The sequence below is a fragment of the Furipterus horrens genome, unplaced genomic scaffold, assembly GCF_987537825.1.
Source record: "Furipterus horrens unplaced genomic scaffold, mFurHor1.1.pri manual_scaffold_7, whole genome shotgun sequence".
Classification (NCBI taxonomy): domain Eukaryota; kingdom Metazoa; phylum Chordata; class Mammalia; order Chiroptera; family Furipteridae; genus Furipterus; species Furipterus horrens.
In genome coordinates, this window is record NW_028327177.1 from 116,678,391 (window position 1) to 116,703,363 (window position 24,973).

General features: G+C 39.3%; 1 protein-coding gene across 1 annotated transcript in view; it reads right to left on the minus strand.

Moving 5' to 3' along the window:
* The window catches only part of COL6A6 (collagen type VI alpha 6 chain), a 108,833-nt gene that overhangs the window by 74,999 nt on the left and 8,861 nt on the right, over window positions 1–24,973 (minus strand). The window contains exons 6-10 of the mRNA XM_090283008.1: window positions 21,821–22,396; window positions 19,369–19,938; window positions 7,866–8,209; window positions 7,703–7,781; window positions 3,733–3,887 (exon numbers count right to left, since the gene is read on the minus strand). Of these exons, the coding sequence (XP_090139134.1) occupies window positions 3,733–3,887; window positions 7,703–7,781; window positions 7,866–8,209; window positions 19,369–19,938; window positions 21,821–22,396 (1,724 nt within the window). The remainder of the gene's footprint in view (window positions 1–3,732; window positions 3,888–7,702; window positions 7,782–7,865; window positions 8,210–19,368; window positions 19,939–21,820; window positions 22,397–24,973) is intronic.

Here is a 24,973-nt window from a genome sequence, read left to right on the forward strand (position 1 = left end):
GGAGGGTAGGAAATACATTACATTTGGTGGCATTGCTTCCCAATCACACACATAAGCTCACCAGTGTGATTCCGACTTCTATCAGTTTCAGAAGCCTGTTCACTGTTAAAGTGCCTGTGCTGTAGAGAGAATGCATGAGACATTCCTTCTGTGATCTGCATTCTCCACCATGAGGACCAAGGAATCAGAATCAACTCAAAGGTATTTTTGTGTTCTCAAAATGGTATCAGTTTAGCCACAGTCAACTCATTGAATACTATTGACCAAAAAGTTCATTTGACTTTTTTCCATAAGATTGCTCTAGTAGTACTTAGTTGTCTTTACTTCACTCGAAACAATTTTGTTAGATTATATTGTGAAGCTGGAATGTCAGCATGCATTAAAAAAAAAATCAAAATTGGTGAATTTTTGTGCAGCCATTTTAATATTGAAGATGGAAGAAAATATGCAACATTCATGGCAATATTCTGCTTTCTTAGTTCAAGAAGGTAAAAATGCAACTGAAATGCAAGAAAGAAAAAAAGATTTGTGCCGTGGATGGGAAATGTGCTGTTACTGATCAAACATGTCAAAAGTGGTTTGTTAAGTTTGGTGTTGGAGATTTCTCACTGGACAATTCTCCATGGTTGGGTAGACCAGTTGAAGTTGATAGCAGTCAAATGGAGACATTAATTGAAAAGAACCTATGCACCTCTATGTTCACAGCAGTGCTATTTACAATAACCAAGTTCTGGAAACAACCTAAGTGCCCATCAGTAGAAGATGAGTAGATTAAAAAACTGTGGTACATTTACACAATGGAATACTACGTAGCAGAAAGGAAGAAGGAATTTCTACCTTTTGTTACAGCATGGATGGAACTGGAGAATATTATGCTAAGTGCAATAAGCCAGTTGGTGCAAGACAGATACCATATGATCTCACTTATAAGAGGAATCTAATGAACAAAATAAACTAATGAGCAAAACAGAACCAGAGACTTGGGAACATGGAACAGACTGACAGCTGCCAGAGGGGAGGGGGAAATGGTGGAAAGACAGGGAAGGAATTAATCAATGAACTTGTATGAATGACCCATGGACGTGGACAACAGGGCAGGGATTGACTATGGGAGCAGGGGTGGACTGAGTGGTGGAGGGCAAAGGGGGAAAATTGGGACAACTGTAATAGAATAAACAAGAATAATAAATAAATCAAAATAGAACAATCAATGTTGCACCACATGGGAGAGAGCTGACATACTCAAAATATCCAAATCAATGCAGTTATTGATGAAAATTAAAAGTGTGTCTTTTATTTTATGGAAAAAAACCATACGGACTTTTTGGTCAACCCAATAATTTATGTGATTTTCTGTTTCCACCCATCCCAGCATTGACCATAGTATTGTTGATCACCCTGTATAATTCTGCTCTCAATATTCTGTCCAATAAAATGAATCCATGTTGTTTTCTTTGTTTCCTGTCTTGTGAACTCTTTGTATGCTAAAGGATTTAGGTGGTGCCCAGTGTCACACTGCTTGGATAAACACTTCCAGAACAGTCTATGTGTAACAGCATTTCAAAAACACCAATTGTATATTCAAAATTTTAGAAGCACTTGCTATAGAGAATGGGAGTATGAGAGAATATTCCTCTATCTACTCTGGCCAAAAGATCATATTCTATATTTTAAAATGTGAGTGAATTTCATCCCAGACCTAGCTAATCATCCCCTGAATAACAGACATATCCCACTGCAGTTTTATAATTAACCCACAAAATTTATTCTTAGGAAAAGTCTGTTTATAGTAAATGCCATGATTTGCCTTAGTGGGATAGAATCAATCTTTGTGTTGAGAAGTTTCCCATGAAAGTTATAGTGTGATGAGAATGAAACCTTCTGTTATAACTAGTTAGCAATTTACCCTTCTTTGTCTCTTGTTATATACTGTTTCTTTTCTTTTCTTTTCTTTCTTTATTTTTCTATATAGAATTTTTATTTTGTTTTTCAATTACAGTTGTCCCATTCCCCCCACCTCATTGTCCATGTCCATGAGTCATTTATACACGTTCTTTAACTAAACCCTTCCCTTACTTATCTCCCTTCTCTCCCTCCACCCCGCCCCCTAATAACTGTTATTCTGTTCCTTGTTCTATTTAGTTCATTTGTCTGTGTCGTTCCTTAGTTTCCTGTATCAGGTGATACCATATGGTATTTTTCTTTCTTTGCCTGGCTTATTTCACTAAGCATAATTCTCTCTAGTTCCATCCATGTTGTCACAAATGGCAGGAGTTCCTTCTTTCTTTTTGCTGCACAGTATTCCATTGTGTAAATGTACCACAGTTTTTTTCTGACATTAGAAAATTCTTATTTTTCTGAAAATCTCTGAGGACCCAATAACACTTGAAACATGTGCAACCAAATAATAACAACAACAAAATAGAGTCTCTGAGTTATATTAGATAACATCAATTTTCTTTGGATCACCAAAACCCTACAATATCAAATCTTCTACTATTAACATGAAAATTAATCTATGTCTAAAATTAAGTTTTTCTTGTATGGTGTTGCATTTATGTAATACTTAAAAACTTACAGGCTTGTTTTGAGGAATAACTTCCTCCCTCTATGACTCACCACTACAGATTTCAAAGAGTAGTAGACAGAAAAAAATTTTAAAAAGTGTCTTCCTATGTACAAAGAAATTCAAACAAAACTTCGATATTCTTTAAGCAATTATTTTTACATGTTTACTACACTGAAAAAATTGTGTTGAAACATCTACTTACATACAAATTCTATAGGTGCAAAATAGCAGGAGCTTGCAGTTTATTGGAAAGTGTCCTACTATGCTGTTATAGGTTTTATGAATTATAAGAAATTACAAACTACTAGCCATTTAGTAAGGTGAAAGTAGTACCACATGACCTGGTAACACTTAACCACTCTAGTTTGAATTCTTTTATGTTTCTGAAAGAAATATGATTGAAATGCATCTCATGTAGACATTAGGTGATAAAAATGGATCATAAGGCAAAAATCTTGGTTAGTCAAGACAGCCTTCAAAAATCTTTTGATCACTCACATAGTACAACGTAGGAGATCTATCATCACATCACCAGTTTTTCCTCAACATTGGAGCAGATTGCCCTTTCTCTAGTTGAAACCTGAATGTAATCGGCTGTCATTTCCAGGCCATGTTGCAGGAAAAATACACATCTTAGACACTAGAATCATGCTCAGTGTGGCTAGCTGTGACACTTATGATCCACAGGGATATGAAAACTGGCTGGCTGAGGAGGGAGCCAATTGACTCCCAGACCTCATGTTCTCTTTGGCACTTACATTCCTTGACTATAATTTGAGCAGGACTGTAGGTGTTTTTTTAAAATGAAATTTATTGGGGTGGCATTGGTTAATAGGATCATAAAGGTTTCAAGTATACATTCCTATGATACATGATCTATATTGCATTGTGTGCTCACCACCCAAAGTCAAATGTAGGTGCTGTTTAATTTCTTCTTCCTTCCTTCCTTTTCAGTCGAGCATATATGTTAAACATGCTTTGACAGTTCTCTACTATCTTACAATTCTTTCAAAGAACACCCTCTTATTTCAGCTGTCCACTAATTCAGAAAAGTCTTTACTCTCACATGAACAAATTAGTGCTAATTCATAAGCATAAGTGTTAAACCTATATACAAAACAACTAGAAAATTTAAGCTCACCTGCCTTTTCTGAACAACTTACCAGCTGCTTTGACAGTTGGCTCCCAAGATCCCTCATTCCAATAGTGAACTGGGTCTTGTATTCAAATCCTTTCCCAAATTCAATGTAGAGAAGATCAGCCAGATCACTTGAATCTGTGGCTCCATCCAGAGCAACAGTCATGAGGGCATTCAGACCTATCCAACACAATTTACAATTCACCAGGTGAGGTGGGTTTGGTTATTTTTATCTTTTTGCACATGTATCTAAACAGTTATTCTAGCAAAAGAGTTGTAAGAGGAACCACACAATGTAAAACTGACAAGTAACAAGACTAATCAGAAAGCAAAAGGAATTACATTTTTCAGACCTCATTAAATTGGAGACAGGGGAACTTATAACAGTGAGATAGCAAGTTTAAAAGGGTCCACAGAGCATGCTCAAGTACAGAGAAATTTAAATATCAAGAAAGTATTCTGAATTTTTGCCACTCAAAGGGGGATCCTTGGAGCAGTAGTGCTGGTATCACCTTGGAGCTCATCAGAAATGCAGAATCTCAGGTCCCATTCCACTCCTATGAATCAGTATTTGTGTTTTAATAAAATCCCTAGCTGATTGGTATGCACATTAAAGTTGGAGGAGCACAGATCTAAATGACCTCATAAGGAACAGATAATCCTATCGGAATTATAGGTAGCAAGACAGTAAAAGTCCTCTTGTCAGGCAATTAGAAACAAATGACACATAAGCATTGACAGCTGTGGCTCATAGGCTTTGGGATTTTATAGACCAGGATATTTCAAAGAAAACTTTTGGGGACTAACAGGGTTGACATATTTTGCAAAGTAGGAACATTAAATAATGATAGTAATAAACCTGGCAATCATTATAATGGTGGTAACTGTAGCAACAACTGTGGTCTCATTTATTAATAGCTACTGTGTGCCTAGAAGTTGGTTAAGTGCTTCACACACATTATCTTATTTGACACAAATATAACTGTATAGGTATGTGTGATTATAGCTCTACTTAACAGACAAGCAAACTGAGAATTGCTGAGGTTAAATGACTGGCTCAAATAGTATTTTTAGGTTTATATCCAGATAGCCCAATTCTAAAGCCTAGACCCAAAGGACATTTTAATAACAAAAATGTACTAAAGATGTAATCATAGGGTAAACAGCAGTCTTAAAATTGAATAAACTTAGCTTTATAAAAACCAGACTCCACTGGCATAAGTTTTCTCATTTTTTGTTATGGATGGGTAAAGAATTCTTTGGATGGGACGTGGAAACCAATGGACTAGAATAAAGAAATGTTCAAGGATTTGACTGAGAGTTAAGAATGCCTTCTGAAGGTTGCCAGTTTGTTTCCCAGTCAGGGAACATGCCTGGGCTGTGGGCCAGGTGTCCAATTGGGGGTGTGTGAGAGGCAACTGATGAATGTTTCTCTCGCACATCGATGTTCCTTTCCCTCTCTCTCCCTCCTTTTCCTTCTCTCTACAAATAAATAAAATCTTAAAAAAAAAAAAAGAATGCCTTCTGATGTAAGTTTACATGCGATTTTGAATGGAATGAAGGGTAGATGAAGAGGAGGATGCAGAGAATAAAGTTCCAGGGAAATACTGGGGAGGTTCATATAGGAGAGGAAAACAGAGCAGTTGGCCAAAGTGAAATAACGGAAGAACACCAGCGTAGGGCGATCAACATAACATGTTCTGGTTTGCATGGATTCTCTTGTTTTTTGTGTTGATAGTCTCTGGCTTGTCTCAAGCAAACAAGGACAGTTATCCAAAAATGAAGAGGAGGAGAAAAGGGATGATGGGGAGGGCTGGGATAGGCAATGAGGAATGCTGAGTTTATCAACTGGTATAAATGATTAACAGAAGATGTACTAAAGGGTTTATTTATAAGGGGAAAAAAATCTCACATCTGATTATAAGTTCCAGGAAATTTAAGAGTTATAAGAACCATGGAATTGTTAATTGGTAGGAAATAGTCAAAGAAATATTATTTGTAACTGCTTTTCTCAGGATAGGGACTCTAATCCTGCTCCTTTCAGACTTATCCAATAAGTGAGCCATATGATCTTAAATATAGTGTCTTCAATTCCTAAAAATATATTAAGTAAAGATTTTTAAAATTGGGAAGATAAATAATCAGTAAGTAGATTCTAGAGTGTTAGACCTTTAAAATTTAAGAAACTAACTCAAACCCTAATCCACATGGGTTAGTTATAATGCTGCATCCACCACTGAGGATCTTTTTCTCCTGGTCTCTTGCAGTTTCATGGTGAGCGCATAGTTTACATGTGTAAAATAGAGCAGTTTATGTGGCCTCAAATTAGGGAGGCTCTCCTCGGTCGACAGATCATAGGTCCCAGCATTGCCTGAAATCATGTGTTCAAATATGGGAAGCCAGAGCTAGAGATACTCCTTGACCATCTGACACTTTCCAAAGAACATTATGATCATCATCCTTTTCTCTCTCCCCAAAGATTCTGAATTTCTGAGGATATGAAAAATCTAGCTTCTCAAGTTGAAATCTATTTACTAAATTTTCCTTGGGAGTTGGAAGAATGAATATTGGTCTTAGAAATCCAGGTGTTCTAAGAAAAACTTCCTAGAGAAAACTCTGATACGGTCTGTAAGAGGTACATCTTTCTTCACAACAGAAAAGGCTGAAATATAAAAAAAAAAAAAAAAAAAACCCTACCCACCCAAACCAAGCACTCTAGGGCCTTGCTCATTAAAATTTCCACTACAGCTCATGAAAGAAATGCCAAGACTTGATAAAATACATAGAAAGTAGCTTTAGTAAATAAAAAGCAAAATAAAAACCCTTATCCTCCAGTTGTAAACTCAGCGAACTTTGAAATTTGTTTAAGATTGGAGAGAGAGAGAGGATGAAATAGCAAAGATAAAATCCGCTCAGTCTCTAAGAACTAACCTTGAAGGCCGAAGTCTGAGGTCAGATTCTCTAGAAACAGAGCATCTGATAACAATTTGGCTGCACAGTTTATTGAGGAAGCACTCTCAGAAGAAAGCGAAAAGCACGGAGAAAGGAGCTGAGCAAGGCAGCGTTTCAGCTGGAGTCTAGCTTCAGCCTGATCCCATAAGGAACTCTGAGCATAAATCACACTATAGGGTGCTATTTTGAGGCAGAGATCCAACTCTTTGCATTCTACCTGCTGCCCAGGGCTGGGACAGGGAGTAGCCTTCCAGGTGAGGTGGCTCCTATTGACCAAGGGCAATTTCTCAGAGAAGTGGGACCTGGGAGTTGTTAACAGCCAATGCCTACAGCTGGAGGCTGGGGGATCCTGGCTGGAAGAGGGAGCCTGGTAAGGAACCAACAGTATCCAGTTACAGGAAAGATTTTCTATTCTGAGTCAAACCTGAATATTTGGATGTATTTTTCTTCCACTGATCCATAAACTTTAGTAGGAATAATAATAAGCCAGATTGGGCACCAGTTCTTAAAGCCAAAATAGTCACACCGGCGCTTTAAAAACTCATAAACACCATAATTGATCTCTCTGTGGTCTGAAGAAAGGAACTAATTAGAAAGTCCCAAAACATGAGTAAACTTGTCCAACAATGCTTGCAACTCCGAAAGTTTTAAGAGTGTTAGAAGAAAATAATCCCACTCTCCCCTTCTTTGGTTGAAAAGAAACACAGGGTTCACTTCTGTGATACTAGAAAAGTAGTGATATTAGATAATGTGAGGCAAGGGTACGCAGGAACACTCTGCAGGAAAGCTTAGGAAGAACAAATACAGTAATATAAGAGAAAGAACAGGACTTTTTATTCAGTGCTGTTTCATATCCATAGGGCACGAGGAAGAAAGGAGATGCCAGAATGTTCTGAGAACTCATCTGTTCTGTCAGTTGCACAGAGAATGAAAAGGTTGGAAAATTCAGGGTTGAGTGCTTGGAAACTGAAGAGCCAGAATTGAATTCTGAGATTAAAAAGTTAATAAACATCCCTTTCCCATTCCTTCCCCATGTTCAATACCTTCTTTCCTAAGCTCATCAGATTTTTGTTCAAGTTTTTCAACATCATCGTCCAATCCATCTGAAAATAAGAGAACCACCTAGGAAAGCATTCAAAAAGCAAACACGCGTTAAAAAGAGGTCATTGCAGCCATAGACCGACATATAAAATAAAACCAAGTTACCTTGCCTCGAGCAGCTGATTTATTCTGAAATGCATCCCACAGGGAATTTAAGAAGTTTGCATTGAGAAAAGATGGTCCTTTCACTGTTACGTCCTTCAAGCTATTCAGTATGTTTTCACTGTAGATCTCAAACTTGGGTGAATATTTTTCCATGGTGTTGGTCACTTGAAAAGCCACACTAACCTGAGTCTCTGTGCCAACCTCACAGCTAACTCCATTAAGGGAGCTGATGGCACGTAAGATGTCTTGAAGGTAGGTTTCCATCCAAGGTTGACCATCGAGCAAAATCTGCCCCTTCTGCTGAGTTGAGATATCAAATCCTACCACGATGTCCACAAAACAATCTAGGGTTAGAAGGAAAAACATATCTTATCAGATCAAATAATTGCCCTATTTGACTTGAATGCCATGTCTGGATCAAGGGACTGATTCTTATTTCTATTCCAGTTACAGAGTTGAAAAACAAGAAAGAGCATGAGGGAACTATGGGAAAGGCTCAGAATCACTCTTTCATAACATATAAAAATATATAGTGTTATTTTTTGTGGTATAAAATCTAGATGAGTCTATAACAAAGCTCTGAAAAATTTTATTGTGGCTATTGAAAAAAGCTATGCAGAGTAATTTATTTATTTTTAAGTAGCTTTTATTGATTATGTTGTTACAGTAGTCCCAATTTTTCCCCTTTGCTCCCCTCTGCCCAGTACCCCTCTTCCCCCAGCAATCCTACCCACCTTAGTTCATGCCCATGGGTTGTGCATATAAGTTCTTTGGCTTCACCCTTTCCTATATTATTCTTAACTTACCCCTGTCTGTTTTGTACCAACCAATTATGCTTCTTAATCCCTGTACCACTTCCCCATTACTCCCTCTTCCCCCTCCCAGCTGACAACCCTCCAAATGATCCCTATACCTATGATTCTGTTCCTATTCTGGTTTCCTTAGTTGGATTTTGTTTTTATTTTTTAGATTCGGTTGTTGATAGTTGTAAGTGTGTTGTCATTTTAGTGTTCATAGTTTTGATCTTCTTTTTCTTAAATAAGTCCCTTTAACATTTCACATAATAAGGGCTTGGTGATAATGAACTCTTTTAGCTTTACCTTCTCTGGGAAGCACTTAATCTGCCCTTCTATTCTAAATCATAGCTTTACTGGATAGAGTAATCTTGGTTGTAGGTTCTTGCTTTTCATCACATTGAATACTTCTTATCCGTCCCTTCATGCCGGCAAAGTTTCTTTTGAGAAATCAGCTGATAGTCTTATAGGCACCACTTTGTAGGTAACCCTCTTCTTTTCTCTTGCTGCTTTTAAGATTCTCTCTTTATCTTTCACCTTTGGTATTTTAATTATGCTGTGTCTTGGTGTGGTCCCCTCTGGGTCCAGTTCACATGGGACTCTCCATGCTTCCTGGACTTGTATGTCTACTTCCTTTGCCAAATTTGGGAAGTTTTCTTTTATTATTTTTTCACATAAGCTTTCAATTTCTTGCTGTTCCTCTTCTCCTTCTGGAACCCCTATGATTCAGATGTTGGCATGTTTAAAGTTGTCCCAGAGGTTCCTAAGCCTCTCCTTATTTTTTTTCAATTTTTGTTTCCTCATTCTGTACTGGTTGACTCTTTTTTTCTTCCTTATATTCCAAAATATTGATCTGAACCCTGGGTTCCTTCCGTTCACCATTGGTTTTGTGTGGATTTTCCTTCATTTCACTTAGCATAGCCTTCACTTCTTCCCTTATGTGTTTGCCATACTCAAGCATATCTGTCAAGCCTGTGAGCATCTTTATCACCAGTGTTTTGAATTCTGCATCTGTTAGGTTGGCTATCTCCTTGTCTGTTAGGTTGGCTATCTCTTCATCGCTTAGTTCTCCCATTGGAACCTTGATCCATTCTTCATTTTGGGCCATACTTCTGTCTCATCTTGACAGGCTCCTGTGTTTGTTTGCCTCTGTGTCTTAGGTAGAGCTGTTGCTCCTGTTACATTGTAAGGGGCAGAGCCTTAGGTATTCATCAATACAGGGCGACCTGTTTCACCATGTTGTGGCACTGTATGTGGGGGAGGCATCAGAGAGGGAACAATGCCACTTGTTCAGCACTTGCCCCTTTTCTAGGTACTTCTCCCACTTTTGTATGGGACTGTCACCTCTCTAGCTGTTGCCCTGTCTGCCGTTCCCAGAGTGGGTGGGTCCGCAGACATTCTAGGACCATGGGGGCCTTTCAAACAAGTGGACTCTGCCAAGAGACTGGCAGTTTCTTCCTCCACCCCAACACTCACTGGTTTGCACAGTCAGAAGCAATGAGGCTTGATTTTCCCTGGCACTGGTACTGTGAGCTGAGTGGTCTGGTCAGGAGTGGGGAATGCTCCCAAGGTGTTCCTTCCCACTTTTTAAAATATGTGACTGTGCTTTCCACTGTCCTGCCACTGCCACCACTGCCGTTGCCACTGCCACCACCACACTGCATCCTCTCTGCCCTGGCTTTGCCCCTCCTACCAGTCTGGATGAGTATTTCTTCTTTATATCTTTGTTTGTTGGACTTCCATGAAGCTTGATTTCCTGGAACTTATGGTTTTCTCTAGTTTTGAGGGAGTTGTATTCCTTCTTAGTTGTGGAGGTAGACCCAGCATGTCTGTCTAGGCCCCAGTCATTTAAATATCTAAAGTATATTGTGGAAATGTTAATAGTCTAAAAAAGCAAATCCATATGCTATTTATCAATTCAGGTCATTCAACAAATACTAAATTATAAGGGAAATATAAAAACATTTGCTTAGAGAAAGTCATTTAGAAAAAGAAGTCACAAAAAACTTGTCTAAAGGAATGATTTTGATAATTTATCTTTCCAAAGAGAATGTGTCTCATCTTTCTGTCTTCTAAAATTCACTCCGAAGAGAAAAATAAGACAAACAAATGCTCCAACAGATCCTTTGAGATCTTGCTTGGTTTGATTCTTACAGGTGAAGACCCTGGGCACCAAATTACTCATACTTAATCATGTTAAGGAGGGGGCCTCCTTCAGAGCTCGGCCACCCAGAAAGGCAAAGCCAATGCCACTTGGGGTTCAAGAACTACTCAGAGAGGTATTACATTTAAAATGCTTTGCTCCTATGCTTGTTAACTTCAGGGACATTTAAGCACTGGAGAAAGTAGAAGGGACTTGATATCTTAAGCTGAGCCTCATAAAGGGAAGATAATTAGAGAAGAATCAAGTCATGTGACATATTGTGTATACTCTTCTTTCAAGAACTTCTAGCTTTGCTAAAATCTTCAATCTTTTTCAATAAATTCAACACATGCACCTTGCTTGGTAAGTTAAAAGGGAAGAGTGTATATTTTTAATTTGCTTTGTTTAGATAAGCAGCTTTTCACATATTTGTTGTGCAGACAAATTCCTGCCTTCACTACCTCCAGACATCAACTGCTCAGTTGAACATTTGCAAATCTTTGAAACTAAAATATCAGTTTCAATTCTTAAAATGAGGGCTAATAACCTGATCCATTTTTAATGAAAAAAGAGTCAGGGGAGAGAAAATAAAAGTCATAATTTTCACCATGACATTTGAAGTAAATCAATGTTATCAAGAAAATCTGAAAGTACATTTTCTTATTTTACTGTACTTACCTTACTGAAAAAAATATCTACTCCAATATTCAGAAAGTGAGGTGAAGAGAAAAAAACTAGTTAGAAGAAAGCAACAGAATTGTCCTTTCCAAAATTCCTCTTGAATCTACATCCTTTCATTTCTATCTTGAGATTAAAATTTTCCCTCCTGGCTGAGCATTGTTTTAACCCCTGAGCAGAAAACCATTCAATAACCAAAATATGTTACTTTCTTCCAGGAAAAGTCTCTTGTGAAAAAACAAACATTGACAGAAATGCCAAAATCTCATTGAGTGATCCTGGGAACCGTCTGCTATAGAAATGGAGAATTTTAGTTTTTTGTCTAGATTACTGAAAGGACAAACTCTAGTAGATAAGTTCTGTGTGTTTCTTTAATTCAAACTGACAAGTAATTCCATAATAATGTGATCCAAGGAATAGAGTTTGGGGAGCAAGTCCAGAATTAGCAACTATGTGTCTAAATACAGTTAGAGAAGTTAGGCCATACTAAACAAGTAGACTGTCATCAAATGGCCTTGCAAACTCTACAGAGACATCTGCTCTCACAGTAGGAGCCTTCAAAGTTAATGAGACAGAGGAATCATTTGGGAATTGAGCTAGGAAGCAGGCTAAATTGGATTTGTAAAGAGAAATGAAGGATTAAATTAGGATGGCAGAAGTCAGAATAGGAAAGGGGTAAAGGGGTGGTAAATGCAAGGGAAATTAAGAAGGTAATCCACAGGACTGGCTCTAGAGCAGCGATTCTCAACCTGTGGGTCATGACCACTTTGGGGGTCGAATGACCCTTTCACAGGGGTCGCCTAAGACCATTGGAAAACACATATATAATTACATATTGTTTTTGTGATTAATCACTATGCTTTAATTATGTTCAATCTGTAACAATGAAAATACACCTGCATATCAGATATTTATATTACGATTCATAACAGTAGCAAAATTACAGTTGTGAAGTAGTAATGAAAATAATTTCATGGTTGGGGGTCACTATGACATGAGGAACTGTATTAAAGGGTTGTGGCATTAGAAAGGTTGAGAACCACTGCTCTAGAGGATAATAAAAAGGAGAAGTAAAACTAGTGATCTAAATATGTGACTAGTCTTCACACACAGCATGTGGAAGCCTGAAGGGGAGAGGTCTTTGAGTGGGAAGGCACAAAGCTTAATGTTAGTCATGACTCTGTTACTGCTCAATAACTTGGCAAGTTCTCTGAACCTCTCTGAGCATTAATTCTCTTGCCTATAAAAAAAAGATTATATATTTCAAAATAAAGATACAAAAGATCAGAAAAGAGTGAATTGGAGTGACAGTTATAGTCTTATGGTTCTCTGCCAGACTCAAGCTGATTTTAATTAACTGACTTATAAAGAAAGTCCTTAACTGGAGTATTTGGAGTTGATGATGGCAGATTCTTATTAAGAAATACTGTCAAGAGAGTGGGCTATATTAATAAGATTAGAAGACTGTTTCTTGAGAAAGTAAAAAGGAAAGTCAGACTGTGAGCAGTTATTAGGTAAGATAAAAGAAATTTATCTGTGGCCTTTGAAAGAAGGTGTATCTTAAATTAAAAAGAAAAGAATGAAAATATAGTTACTGTAAAATACCTAGTTTACAAACCTCCCAGATTTACTTAGACCTCCTGTCCCCAAACACACACACCCAAAGACCTGGATATTTGTCCACTGGAGAGCCTCAGCTGCCACCACTGTCTGGTCTCCCAATGCTGTGTGTGTTGCGGTGGGGTGGGAGGCTTTGGCATGGCCTCCATCATGCTCACTGCAGTAGGGCCACAATGATTATGGTACCCATGTCCAACCCAACTGAATTCATGCAAGTCCGGGCTCCTTCCTTCCACCATGCCCAGTCGCAGATATAAAGCACTGTCAGGGGTTCTGTATCTGGTTTCCCCAAGGGCTAGATGACACAATACAGTAGGGTGGGAGAATTGACTCTCTGTAGGGTAAACTCTCACCAATGATAGGCCATAGATGGGAAGGAACTGGCACATTAATCTTCTCCTTTGTTCCCTGGAAGGTCTGGCCTATGTAGTGGCTATGCACGGCTTCCTTGATGTTCTGCACAACCAACATACTGGTTATGCTTTCTCAAGAAGCTGTAGCTGTAGTGACATCTCGTGTCACTTTCCCTCCTTTCCTTTATTGCTTCCTCTCCACTCACTCTTGCTTCCCTGGGATTGTACTTCCACTAAAGTATTAGCACATAAAGTATGAGCACAAACTTTGCTTTGAGCCCTATTTTCTGGAGAACCCAGTAAAGACAGGAACATACAGAGGTCCTTGTCAAGAAAAGTGGGAAATGACAATTATTTTTTCCTTATAGTTCCCACATTCCTTGAATCAAATCCTGAGGGTGTCTCTTACTTCACCTTAATCAGATAGATTTTTGCTTAATCTCCTTTTTGATTTATCTTTCCATGATGCTGCAAAAGATAAAAGGTACAGTATTCCCTCATGTATCATGGGTATTATGTTCTAGACCCTCCCGCGGTAGGTGAAAATCCACGAAGTAGGAACCTTACATTTATTTTAGTATTTATATATACAGTAGTCCCTCTCTATATCACGATTCAGTTATTGCGGCCTCACTGTATCACAGGATTTTTAAAAATATTATATTTAATTTTTTATCGTGGGTTTTTTGTTATATTGCGGGATTTTGCAGTACTGTATATGTATGTTGTTAAAGTTACATAGGTTTAAGAGTGTAGAATATGTTTAAGAACATAAGTAGTGTTTATAAAAGTGGAAAAGGTTAAGGGACTGGGAATGGTTTATAAGTGCATGGGAAGGGCTTACAAAGCCTTAAAATATATATGAATACTAAAATAAATGTAAGGTTCCTACTTCATGGATTTTCACCTATCGCAGGGGGGTCTAGAATGTCGTCGTCGGCAGCCGTCCGTCTCGAGAGACGATGGTGTAGCTTCTTAAGAGTCTATCTGCACCGCCGAGAATGGCTGTGCAGTCCGACTCGGGAGTGACACGGTATCTGTCTCCTCCCGTGTTGAATCGACATCTTACGATGACGCTGGAGTGTCCTCTCCAGTGAAGCTGAAGCTACAGAGCCTGGGCAGGGTGATATGGAGGGTCTGCTGTTGCCCATGCAGCAGAGCCCCCCTCTCTTCGCAGCTGAAGGGTCCAAGGGAAAGACGGAGTCAATACAGCTTGCCTTCAGGTGCGCCGCAGGAGTTGCCGGTGTTGACTACAACGTCAAACCGCCTTAGGGACTCCGGCTCCGGATTTTCTGTCGGGGTTTACTCCCTTAGCCTTCCCCCTGAAGAGGTATGCCGCAAGGCAGCGGAGGTTTTTTGGAGTCAGAGTTTTCCTTCTCTGATGTGCCCTGACTGGAAGATCGAACCAGCGACACTTAGCTCGCAGGCCGACGCTCAATCCACTGAGCCAAACCAGCCAGGGTATCTAGAATGTAATACTCATGATAAGTGCGGGAATCCTGTATTTTAAGGCTTTATAAACCCTTTCCACGCACTTACAAACCATTCCCAGTCTCTTATTAACCTTTCCCACTCCCTTATTAACCTTTTCCACACTTTTATAAACACTGCTTATGTTCTTAAACATATTCTACACTCTTAAACCTATGTAACTTTAACAACATACATATACAGTACCGCAAAATCCCACAATATAACAAAAAATCTGGGATAAATAATTAAATATAATATTTTTAAAAATCCCGCGATACAGTGAGGCTGCAATAAGTGAACCATGATATAGAGAGGGACTACTGTGCTCTTGATTCTTTGACTGTCTAATTATGACTCCAGACCCCCTGCCCTGGCCCCCGAATGGCAGGACTTTAACATCCTGAGAACTACCTCATCTTCTCTAGGTAATCAGAACAGCCAGGCTCAAAGACAAACCAGGAAAATAAGCATGAATGAAGGTTAAAAAAAAAAAAAGACTTTGGAATTTAGATGCTTGGCGGAGTTTGGTGTAACTTGAGACATTACATTTGAATATGCTATAAAATGTTGCTAAAATATACAAGTTCCTAAACCAAGGAACTCTTGGTAAATTGTTCTTCTGTGAACTAACCTCATCACTCCATGAATTTTGCATTTATAAGATTACTTCAGTGTGCCCTCTGCAAACTCTGTGGTGGTTATTTATTTACCATGTACTTTCCATTCACGATCTCAGTTATCCTTATGAAACACAGGCTAAGTAGGAACTCTTCCACTGAAGAGGCAGCTGTGATAGAGGAGGTTGCCCACAGTTAGTACTAGCTCTGAAATCCACACTTGGAATTCAAATTTAGGCTAGTCTGGAGTCCATAGTGATGATAGGTCAGGTAAGTTACTTGTTCTGCTACTAGATTGTGATGTTGGAAGTGACAGCTTAACAGTAGGTGGTTGCCTTGGAGAACAGCAGCTTGTGGGAAAAATGTCAAGGTACAAACCCATGATGTCTTAAGTTCCAGATATAAATTCGTGAAGCAGAACACTGAGACACTATTTCTTCTGAACATCGGCATTAGATACTCTGGACAACTCTATCAAGAAAACAGGCAGCCTAATTTAACAACAACAACAAAAAAATGGGTTGGAGTCAGACAGACCAAGGTTTCAAAATTTGCTTAGCCTATTACTTCCTGTATGTTTTAGGTCAAGTTAGCAATATTCCACTGAATCCCATTTTCCTCATTTATAATTGGGAATAAAAATATAAACCATATAAGGTTTGGGGAGACTAATGAGATAATGTACTTAAAATGCTTAGAGCACAATACTTGACCCTTCATTGATACTCAAGAAATATTGATCCTTAGTCATTTCCCTTATATCTCTACCACCAGTGAGAAAACTAAGAAGGGATAGTGATGTCTCCAAAGTTATGCATATTTTAATAAGCAAAACTAGATGTCCAGGCTGTGAGTCTGGTTCACTTTGAGCCACACCAAGCTACTGTCTGATTTCCTTGAGTTGAGAGTTTATAGTTTAAGAAGAATAGGCATCTTCTAATATATTTTCACATGCCTTTGAAACTTTATCAGTGTTCACTCCAGCCTCATTGGTCCTCTGCCCAGGGCTTGGCTACAAAGACCTCACATTCTTGCTTGCTGCAGTAATGACTTCAAGTTTATCTTAGAGTACTTTCTTTATTTATTTTTACACTCGTGACTGTTTCCTTTAAAGATAACTCACTACTTGGAGCATATACTCCTGACTTTGACTTTTCATATGGTTTTCTTTTCCTCTCCCAGGTAGAGACTAGATTGTTCCAAGATTATTTTCTGTCTATTAATTGCAAATGGGTATTTCACGTGAAACAGAAAATTAATGTGGAAGGTTTGGCTGAGGTCACCACATTCCAAAGTACGGCGAGATTATGAAGCAGGATTTTGAAACACAGTAGTTCCCAATCAATCATAGGACTCTTAAGCCATCGCCTACATATTGGGTCTTATAAAAGATTTGAACTTGAATTTCAGAAGGGTGTTTTCAAAGAGAGTTCTTGATGTGTGGTGAGCTCTCCCAGCACAGACACACATATACAAGGAAAGAGGGTAATTTCCTCTTTAAGTCAAGAGAGGGGAGCTTTAAAAGATAAGTTGGAGATGGCACAAGCCTAGAAATTCTGCAAAATTAGATACAGGATGGCATGCTACTCTTTCTACAAAGGAGAGGCGGCCAGACTGGGGGTGGGGAGCATATAACTTCCACTGCTTATCAGGGAAATTGATATGTTATTGTTTCCCTTGGAGCTGCTGTGGCCACATGCAAGTAAAAGTTGTTGTGGTCTCCACTGATCTCCTGTCCAACAAGGCTGTTTCTGGAGGTGCAGAATAAAGCCAAGGGCATCACCAGATGATCAGAAACTGAGAAAGGCCCAAGGGAATGTCTGGAATTGAAACATGACATGCTTATCTTCCTCGAGGGAACTATGGTGGAAAGATCCCCTGACAAACATGCTTTGGTGGGGGTGGAGATGATGGTGGACATGTGGGAAAATCTTTGAAGGACCCAGGAATGGACTCAACTTAAGACATGGGCTACTGTCAAAAAAAAAAAAAAAAAAATTCCTGACAAGTGCCATCAAGAGCCAACTTTCCTGGAGCTTTTCTCCCTTCCTCCGCCCATTCTGGGGAGGCCAGAAAGAATGGTTAGCTAGAAAAGAGCAGGGCCTGGGGAGAGGAGGGTAGAAGCGAGAGGTGGCAACAATGGGTAAAAGGCCAACCACATGTAGCCTCTTCTCTCTGACAGGTTGGGAAAACAGAGTAACCCTGAATGAAGTTTAAAGTTTTAATACTTACACTGGGATGGGCATATTAACCACCAAGAAGAAGTTTACTTATTTTCTAAAAGTGAATAGGGGCAAGAAAGGAGCTGGCCCCCATAAATAAAGTTAATGGCTCAGTGGTAGACAAAAATAGAGGACTTTATAATTACATCTCTGGTGTCATGTTTACTCAAAGTATGAGGATGGGATCCCCAAAACTGGAATTAAATCTTCTGGAGGGTGGGCCCCTTGTAGTACAAGCTTCCCCCACTAGGTGAGTGTTCTAGGAACTCATCTGTATCAGTGTACCAGCTGGTGTTGTTGTGAGAGGCTGTTTGGCTTCAGTAAATTTTTTTTTTTTTTTTGAAGACTCTTTCAACGCATTTGCGCATTTCATGATGGGTGATTTACGAGCTCACCTGTCCACACCATGCTGGTGTCCAGCAGCTCTTGATCAAAACCAGCATAACCTCTGAGCCTCACCCTATTTACCTGATCTCACCCCAAGCTACTCTTTTTGTTTCCCTGGATGAAAAAAAGTCCTTAAAGGGAAACATTTTGCCTATGTGGAAGAGGTGAAAAACAACAAAAAAACAAAACAAAACAAAACAAACAAACAAAAAATCACTAAAAAGCATCAAAATTGATGAGCTCAAAAACTGTTTTAAACAGTAGGAAAAATATCTCAATAGGTGTATTGCATCAAATGGAAAATACTTTGAAGGTGACTGAAGTTTAAACATGTGATAAAAAATACACAATTTTTTAATAAATAAATTCAGTTTTTTTTGGTCTCCCCTCTCATAAAGTTTAAGCATGCATTTTCTCATTTAAGCTTTACAATGAATCTTTTGAAGTAGGTGCTGCTATTGTTCACATTTTACAGATGAGAAAATTAAACTTATAAAAGTTAAGAAACTTGTCCAAGAAAAAAGTGGCCATTAAGCAGGGATTTGTAGCCAAAATGTCTGTTTCTGGAGCTGCCTCTTAACAATATTGTAAGCTTTTCTCTTCCTGGTGAAAATCCAGGGTTAACATTTACCATGGGTAGTTATACAGAATCATGGCCAACCTTTTGGGTGCTTTTATAAACAGAGAAAAAGTTATCCTTCCTTCAGAGCCTTTCCTCCCATCTGCTGGGGAAAAAAAAGTCACAATGTGCTGATTTAATTTGAAAGAAGTTACTTACGAACTTCTGCAGTAAAGTGTCATAATAAAGATATAAACCTCTAAAGGCATCCCCTACATCCCTGCACTGCAACACTTAGGCCCCGTTGCCAGGCAACCAAAATCTGTCAAATAGTTTATTTCTTTGATATACGTTCTCCTGCATCTGAAACCAACCAACTGTAAACAAAGACTTTTTCCACACACCTTCTGATATGGAAGAATTCCCATTCACAAAGGGGACATGGTCTCCCAGGAGAGGGAGGAAAAAGACAAGTCTCTCAGAAGCCCTGTTTCTCAATCCACAAGTCATAAGAAAATACTTGGTAACTGTGAAAAGTTCAATTTGAAATCCAGAGGCACGAATCTAAATTCTCCCACCAGCCATACACAGAGCTTGAATACAATGTAAATGAAGACAGGGGAGAAATAACCATGAGGGACACATTTGAATACTTACTGCTCTCACCCCCCGAAGAACAGATGTTGCGAATTATCCTTTTCTTGACCTTACTCAGTTCGTCGAAGTTATCAACTGTAAGTTTTTTACTTGCAGCCCCGGTGATCTGAATAAGCTGCTGGTCATCCACATTCCCGATGCCCACGGAGTAGATGTCGATACCTTTGTGTCTCAAGTCTTCAGCAGCCTGAGCCACCTCATCTTGGGACTGGCCATCTGTGAGGACCAGCAACATCTGGGGGATACCTGCATTTATCCGGCTCCCCATGTCTGGCTGGAAGTAATGTCCCACCTTCTGCAGAGCAGCGCCAATCTCTGTGTTTCCAAAGATCTGCTGGATGTGTTCAATCTGAAACGATACCTCCTTTTTGTCTATGAACCTTCCCGGTGGAAACTCTGGTTGGTAGTTATGGCTAAACTGGGCAGCTCCTATATGCACTCTGTTGACACTGACATCAAAGTCTTGGACAACAGATGCCAAGAACGCCTTCATCTTCTTGAAGTCCTCTGGATGAATGCTACTGGAACCATCCAGGAGGAAAACAAGATCTACTTTTTCAATTTCACAATCTATGAGGAAGAGGAAAGGGAACAACAAAAAAGATTAGATTTTTATTTTTGTCACCCAACTAGAGTAAATTAAATGTTTGCAGCTACATGGAAATAGTTTTTCTGAAAGTGGTTTCTTATATGCCATCCTGTGGTCACACTAATTGGAGAAGAAATAAAAGCAATGAGTTCATAAAGGTGGCACTAGACATGAACAGCTTTCACATCTTTGTAGGCTGCTCTTAGCTTCTCCATTTCGTCTTACACCATCTTCTTTTCCAAGATGCTAGGGAACTGGGGGAGAGGGGTGCTACAGAAAACCTGTCCTTTTACCTGTAGTCTAGCCTTCACACTTCTGGGAAACTCAGTGACAGTAGCAACATAGCAAGGAAAAACAAAATAGCACATAACCACTTAGAGATTCAAACCAAGACACAGATGGTCCGTAGTACTGAGTTGGTCTCCCTGACCAGTGGAGCCAACAACACTTTTCTCATTTATTAAGAGAAAGTGAAATTTTAAAATCGTGCCTTCTGATCTATATCTCATCAGTTTTCCACTTTATTGGCCCCCTTTCTGGTGCATATTAGTACCTACTTGGGACTAATATTTTTGAACAAACAATGCAGTATAGTTTAGAGATGCTTCCTTTGTGTTAACACAGAAAATACAAAACAGAAAGACTATGAAAGACAATGACCAGTGAATGAGTTATGCTTGGCACAGGTAGCCCTTAGCCTTCTGGTAAGCATTAACAGTTCCCTGAATTCCCCAGAGACCTCACACTGACCTAATCACTTAAATCTCATTTTAGCCTCATGAAAAATTAAAGGTGTCTGAGAGTCCCGTGACTGAGATACACAAGAGAGAGATAAAAAGAAATATGATAAACAGATTCTTCAGAAATTGGTTCACTTATCAAATTTCTTTGTTTCAGATTCAATAAAGGAAACAAAGTACATTTTTTCTGCCCAAGGGAGTACTTTACATTTAAAAATGCAATGTCAGCTTCTACAGTGAACTTGAAAAGGACAAATCAAATTTTAGACATTGGCTGTCAGAAGGTAGGAAATCTGTCCAAGTTTCCGGTAAGACCCAGGAAGATTTTGTCAGTTTTGTGAAAGAAAAAGATAGTAGCTGCATTCTTAGGAGGCCATGCATATGAAAACCAGAACACTTAATTTTTTAAAATAATTGCACCAAGATGTTGGAACCCTAGATTAATAGCAATTCATCTAATAAAAAAACTCGGTATTTTTAGTGTGATAATTTTAATAAAAATAAGAAATTTTAATAAACCATGATCTCCCTTTGAAATGGTGTGAAATGACAGCTGAACAAATACATACATACACACATACATAAATGTAGCAATGCAATTTCCAGGTGCTTGAATAAAAACAGCATCCAGGGCAAAGGAAGTCCTACTGTACTCTGCTCTGGAAACATCTGGGGTTGGAATAGAATGTTTATTATTGGGCTCCATGTTTTAAACAACCTTGTGTCACAAGAGAAATAGGTGAAGGAACTGGAAACTTTTAGCCTGGAGGAGACTTCAGGAAACGATCACTGATTTTTAAGAAGAGATGGAATTTTATTTCTTTTGTAAGGAACAGGAAGAAAAACTAATGGGTGGAAATGACATGGAAACAAATATGTGTTCCAATAAATAAAGCTTCCTCAAAAAAGAGTGAATTCCCCATCATTAGGAGAGTTTAGGCAGAAGTGAGTAGAGATGTTGAAGAATGAATTACTTCTTGGGGAGGAGGGCAAATGAGATGTCCCAGGAAGCAATTAGTGCTGCTTCTCTCCTGTTCAGAAAACTTGCTCCCAAGGGATAGTGCTTTCTCCCTCATTTGGACCTCTGCTGATAATGAAGAAAAATTTAATTGACAAACCTTACCTACTTGTGAAGAGTTACACACACTGGCTGACACGTCTGAAAATATCCCCTTCAGGCCTCCAAAAGTCTCCACGAAGAAGTACTTGTCACTCGACCCTGCCATGGCTAGCAGCTCCACGGGATTAGCACCAGCGATCCCCACAGCCAGAACAAGAATGCCTTTATCTCGCAAGGCCTTGGCCGTGGCATTGAGCTCTGGTGCGTCATTGGATTCTCCATCAGTGATCACGATGAGGACTTGGGGGACCCCTTGATGCAGGCGGCTGCCCTGGGCTTCGGTGAACATGTGGGCTGAGAAGTCTAGAGCCTTAGCAGTGTACGTGCCGCCCCCCATGGGCTGGTCATTCCGGAGCACTGAAATCACCTCCGATTTTGTGTCAAGCTTATCCAGATAAAACAGCACCTCTGGGTCACCAGCATACTTCATAGCCCCAAACCGGACCTGATTCTTGCCAACATTAGCTTTTTTCACCAAGTCTATCATGAAATCCTTCATGATATCATATTCATAGCGATCAATGCTGCCAGAGCTGTCAATTACAAATACAACATCTAAAACTTCATATCGCTTGCATTCTAAGAGGAGGAGAAAGGAAAACCATGAGATTAGCTTTGGACATCATGGGAGACTTGCCTGCCCTCACCTGCTTTTTAATTGCCAGTGTCTCCTCTCCATGGGATCAAGCTGTATATTAGAATGTCCATTCCCTAGATAACATACACAGTACACATATATTTGTGTTGCCAGTATGTAGTAATACTCAGTTAGGTGAGTTTTTAGGATAAATGATATAAAGTGAAGCCTTTTGTTGGTGTGGGGAGAACATGCTTTTGGACCAAGAAAGAAAATCAGAATATTATGGAAATGTTCCTGTATAAACAGTTCCTTCAACATGTGCTTTCATTTATTTGAATTTGGCTGTTTAAGCCATGGGGTTCATAAGATTTTATTCTTAAGATAAACCTTGGGGAAATGACCAAATGAAAATGAATTTGGCACCACTGTCTACTTTTTCATGGTTATATGATGGCTGACTTTTCAAGGCTATATTTTCTCCCTGTTTGACATTCTGGCAACATTATCTATTTTCAATATTGAGCCTCATCATAGAAATAAGCCTATTTCACACTTGGCCCAACTAAGGTGTCCTAGCATGACACTCCCATTAAATTTTTATTCCTTGGGTCAATGCCACAGAAAAGTAAAGCAGAAAAGACCCAATTACTACTTAATCCATGTGTATGTAGCATATTCTATCTAAATGTACAGAGGTCTAAATGCCAACTCATACATTCTGGAGACGTGGAATTATAAGATGTTTAATGATTTAGTCCTTATGTAGCACAATGTCTCTGCAGGCCTTACAAAGGTATGTTACAAATATTAACTCACCCATTCTGGAGAAATGGAGTTGTAAGAAAGTATTCCCCCAGCCCCCCACCAGAGGTTCACCACATGTCCTTCTTTTGCCAGCCCTTTGCTTGCTATGTGGTAGGACTGCTGAAAACCATAGGGCCAATATATTTACCCCCAATGACTTCAAGAAAGGCTGAGTAAGATAGTAGAAAATATGTATTGGTCTCTGCAGTTCCTGACACAGAGCTCCTGAAACCTTTATAATTCCATAGGGAATAGGAGTGTCTTTTGTTTTCATACAGTGACTCTGGATGGGACCCTACTATGTGTTTCTTTCCTGTTGTCTCCTGGAGAGAATGGGTCCTGGATGAGGGCTAGTATCTGGAAAGACCACACTTGTCATTTTCAGCCCCACTCCCCATTTTCTTGAGAAGGGAAAAGGGCTGAAAATGAAGTTAAAGATGGATCATTTCAAAAGTATGGGGTTCAGAGAGCTTCAGGGTTTGGTGAATGCATGAAGGTGCTGGGAGAGGGCATAGAATATGGTACATGCACATGGAAGCTCTGCACCTCTTCCCTCTAAGTTGCCCTGGGCATTTCTTCCATCTGGATGTTCATCTGTATCCTTTATCACATCCTTTACCAAACTGGTAACCACCAGTGTTTTCCTGAGTTATGTGAGCCACTCCAGCAAATTATTCAAAGCCAAGGAGGGGGTCGCTGAACCTCCCATCTATAGCAGTTTGATCAGAAGCATAGGTGATAACCTGGGCTTGTGACAGGTGTATGAAGTGGGGTGGGGACAGTCTTATGGAAGTGAGCCGTCAATCTGTGGGATCTGATGCTATTTCCAGATAGATGGTATCTGAGTTGAGTTGAAGTCTTGGACACACTGCAGGTATCTGAGAACTGCTTGTTGATATGAGAAAAAAAAAAAAAACAACCCTTTACACCTTTGGTGACCAAAAATGTCAGAAGTGCAGTGTGTCATGTGAATAGTAAAGAAAACAATAGGAAAGAAACACAGTAGGAAAGAACTGGGGTTTTCCCTATACAGAAAAAAAAATTGAGGTTTTTCTTTATAGGCTGGTTCCACAAAAGAAGAAACTATGTCCTTCTGACCTTCAGTTGACCTGGGGAGTCTTCTTAGATTACTCAGGGGTCTGGGGGTAGATTGCTCATGGTTGAGCACCCTTCGAAGAGTTCATAGCTGATCCTAGTGGAATTACCAGGAAAAACAATCCAAGTGTATTTTTCTTACCACAAAACACAGACCACAATCAACCTTCTACTGGGAGTTGAACAAAACTATTATTTGAACAGAACAATATTTCTTCCTTTCCCTCAAAATTCCATTAAGACATCTCCTTCACAGAGATTCTTTTCAGAATGCTCTGTCATCAAGCCCCACAAGTCACAGTATAAATAAATTCCTTATATTTGCAGAAATTTTGTTTTATCACTTTCATTCCTCTGTGGTTTCATGAGAGGACTGGGACTCTGTTATTTACTTCCTTTGAAGCATCCATTCCTTAAGTTCCCCTGCTATAGTCCTCCTTTATAGGACTGAAGAATATCAAAGTATTTTCATAAATATCACCTCATTTTATATAAGTAATGATTTTTAAAAACTATAAAATAAGCTCACATAGTAGATGTTAGGTCAAAGGGAAGCTACCTTGTCCAACAGGGTAGGTCCCTCTATGGCCTGCCCTGATAGCCCACACATTGCCTAAGGAGTCAGGGTGGGCTCTTCACCTCAAGGTGGAACAGATTTTGTGGTGTAATTCAAGCTC